This window comes from Penaeus japonicus, unplaced genomic scaffold (genome assembly GCF_977035675.1).
Source record: "Penaeus japonicus unplaced genomic scaffold, GWHDUDI00000001_assembly GWHDUDI00000029, whole genome shotgun sequence".
Classification (NCBI taxonomy): domain Eukaryota; kingdom Metazoa; phylum Arthropoda; class Malacostraca; order Decapoda; family Penaeidae; genus Penaeus; species Penaeus japonicus.
Window position 1 is genome coordinate 17,658,438 of NW_028234431.1, and position 3,435 is coordinate 17,661,872.

The 3,435-nt window shown below is 33.8% G+C and overlaps 1 protein-coding gene across 3 annotated transcripts in view; it reads left to right on the forward strand.

Annotated features, from left to right (window-relative positions):
- LOC122251402 (uncharacterized) overlaps positions 1 to 1,008 on the forward strand; it is an 11,490-nt gene extending 10,482 nt beyond the window's left edge. For all 3 annotated transcript variants that reach the window (XM_086553986.1, XM_043013340.2, XM_043013331.2), the window contains exons 3-4: positions 72 to 175; positions 466 to 1,008. In XM_086553986.1, coding sequence (XP_086410112.1) covers positions 72 to 175; positions 466 to 655 — 294 coding nt within the window. In that variant the 3' untranslated portion in view covers positions 656 to 1,008. The remainder of the gene's footprint in view (positions 1 to 71; positions 176 to 465) is intronic.
- Positions 1,009 to 3,435: the final 2,427 nt, after the last annotated feature.

Consider the following 3,435-nt stretch of genomic DNA (forward strand, 5'->3'; position numbering starts at 1 on the left):
CAAGCAAGTAAACAAAATTAGCATTATTTCACAGTTTATTTAATGTGGTCCTCATATCCATTCTTCGGTAGGTTATATGGCTGGCACCTCACAGTCTCTCTCCAACATATTTTGGATATTTAGCTGATGCTGTTGCCTTTCTTGGAACAGAATATAATGGGTTTGTGAAGGTTTTGTAAGTATGGACAACTTTTGTTTGCACTGTATACTACATATGAGGAAAATATTATAGCAGTAAATCCTATGAAATAAATAATGTTTATTATTTTCTGTCTCAGTTGCTATTCAATTCCATTTTGAGGGTATTTAATATATATATCTGAATCAACACCCTCCTATCATGTCATTAGTATGGCATGACATCTGTATCTGAATGAAGAAAAATTCAAATAGTCAAGAATATTCGACATATATATATGACTACACCTTTTTTCATTTTCTGCATATCTATTATTTTCTTTTCAGAGTGGTCACTGTGTCGAGCATTCACTTCGTAGAATCACTCGTTGGCATTTATGTCTGCTATCAGAGGAGGATTCATGCTTGTGTGACATTAGCATGGACTCTACAAATCTTGGCTGTTGGTATGATCTCTTTACGTTTCCTAATCTGGCCAGAAGAAGAGGTAGCCAAGAGTAGCAAAAAAGTCAAGTAAAATCATGTGCATCTTATCAGCAACATTCATACAGGACATATATACCAAAAAAACAAATTCTTTCTTGAGAATTTTTGTATGTACATCAACTAAATATCTTTCTTTATGCCAGCTCCCAAAATTGTAAATTACGGAAACAAAATCTTGTGACGTTCATTGTTCCTTTGTTTCACATGTTGCATTCTAATGTGTATAAACTTTGATATAAAACATAATTTAACCATTGTTATCAATCATGTACACGAGAAATCAGTATTTGGTCTTTTAATTCAATACGCTTGTCTTGAAATTCTGACCATGCATGTTACTTTACTGAACCAAATTAAAGTTTACATATACCATATTGAGCAAAATGACATCTGTTTCTTTGTTTCTTATCTTTTAACATAAATCATAATCCTTTAAAATACATAATCAAATACCAAAGATAAAAGTTACAGACTGTTGTAGCTTATTATGAAACAATTCTGTCACATCAACTAATATTTCTAAATATTATCAGTGTGAAATTGGGGGTAAAATGTTGCCCAAGAGAGTATAAGAAATAGAAAATATACAGGCACTATATCATCACTGATATGAAAGATCAGAGAAAATCATTATAATGTCAAAATAAAGTTTTGGTTTTAGAGAGACCTCATTAATATACAATTATTGAAGAATGTAGTCAGTAGGAAAAAGGCAAAAAGATATAAAAAAAACTATTTCAATTCTAACAATATTTAATTGAGATATATATATATACTTATATAATTTGTCTGTATATAAAACAAACTAAAATCTCTTTCAACATAATGCAGATATATGATCACATTTATTAAGATCCACTGATACTGGTTCAGTAATTCTGTCTTGAAAAAATATTCTTTGAGGAATATACAGGTGAAGCCTAATTTTTAAAATAATGCTAAATCTGGTAGGGGAGAGTGGGGCGGGTTGTCACAGGGGTAAGTTGTCACAGTCTCGTTTTTAGAGAACTGCCTCATTTGCATCCACTGTGGCTACCACCCTTAAGGTGGGAAGCCTAGACACGTTCCTGAAATAAACTCTTCACTTTCAACTCGTGGTTAAGTTTCCTGTGTTTTGCTTCTGACTGTTCTTGCTGACCCTGAACACGAAGTTGATCCTTTGGAAAAAGGTAGGCACATTTCCATACTATTCTTTGTGAAAATCATTTAATTGTTTTTCTTATCCATTTGTATTATTATTGTATTGGAGTTGAGTTCCCTTGATAATCCTCGACTCTTGTTAGAGAAATTGGGCCTATTTCTTCAGAGTTTGGTGTGGGGCAAGTTGTCTCAAAATTGAGCCAGCTGTGAAAACATGCCTGCATATATCAGTGACCCCATTTTGGTGTACTTATTGCTTCAGAGTATTTCTTCAGAGTATTGTACAGAGTACACCATCCCAAAACCAAAATGTAGACATAGTTTCTACAAGTGCTGAAGAAATTCGGCCATTTGGTAGAAGGAAACCAAGAGAAGATGGATCCAGTAAAAGGAAAAAGGGAAAGTCACAAATTTTTACTGACACCCCAGTTAAAATGGCAATAGAGGAGGAGGTGAAAGCAAAGAAATCAAAGAAAAATCTGACAAACGAAGAAAGTTTTGTTTACATCTGCAAAAAAAGAGCATATCGATGCTAAAAAAGCCACAAAAAACAGAGATGAAAGATTGAATGAAACGGATACAAGTGCAGACAGTGACTGCATTTGTGATGATGCAAGTGATGCGGTGACAGCCACAGTGACTGTGAAGAGAGACAGATTTTAAGATCTCCAAAGATGTTACATCTAGCAATGGATGATCACATCTTAGTTCAATTTCCTGGGAAGAAAGCTGTTAAATTCTATGTTGGCAAAATAATTCAGCTTGACCCTGATGATGATGAGGTGGAAACAGCATTTTTTCGAAGCAGGTTTTCTGTGAATGATAGAAAAGTTTTCTTCTTTCCTGACAAAGAAGATATCTGCACGCATGCAGTGGAAGACATTGTAATGAAACTTCCCTATCCTACAAGAGGTCACACTAACAGAGCATCAACAGTGTTTGATTTTCACTGCCCAGCTCTGGACAAATACAACACTGAATAATTTGCCTTATTGTATGCTCATTTACTTAAATCTATTTTTGGAATATTAGCCATAACTTCTAAACCCAAGTGCATTTTTCTCTGTGACAACTTGCCCCGACTCATGTGACAACATGCCCCATCCATGGGGCATGTTGTCACACTGAACCTGTCTACCTAAAAATATAATTTTACAGAAAACATTTGCTAGTGTTGATTTTTTGTTATGCTAACAATGTAACCTGATATGTACAGTTAATAGATTATGCTATTAAAGTTTCATCTCTCCATCAGTGTTTGAGATAACAGCGATGATAAAATTTTTGTGACAACGTGCCCCACTCTCCCCTATAGTATATGGTTTGAATATACTGTTCTCCTCTCCTCTTAACAAGGAATATACCTATTTAAATTTGAACTTGCATGTTTTTTTGACAAAGGCACAGTCATTCAAAATACAACACAGTCACCATTTTCATTTTTAAATGTGTGGAATGAAATGCTAAAAATTAAATCAACCTACCAAGTATTCCCTGTTCAACAAGATCAAGTCACATTTTACTGAATCATGTAAACATTTTCCTTTGGCTACAAATTAAAGAGCTATTAATTCTATACAGTAAAACATTATCAAAAATATATTCCTTGATATTTAAATGACTCCTAAAATATCCAAACTTCAGCTGTAGAAATTGTACAGAGCATCATGA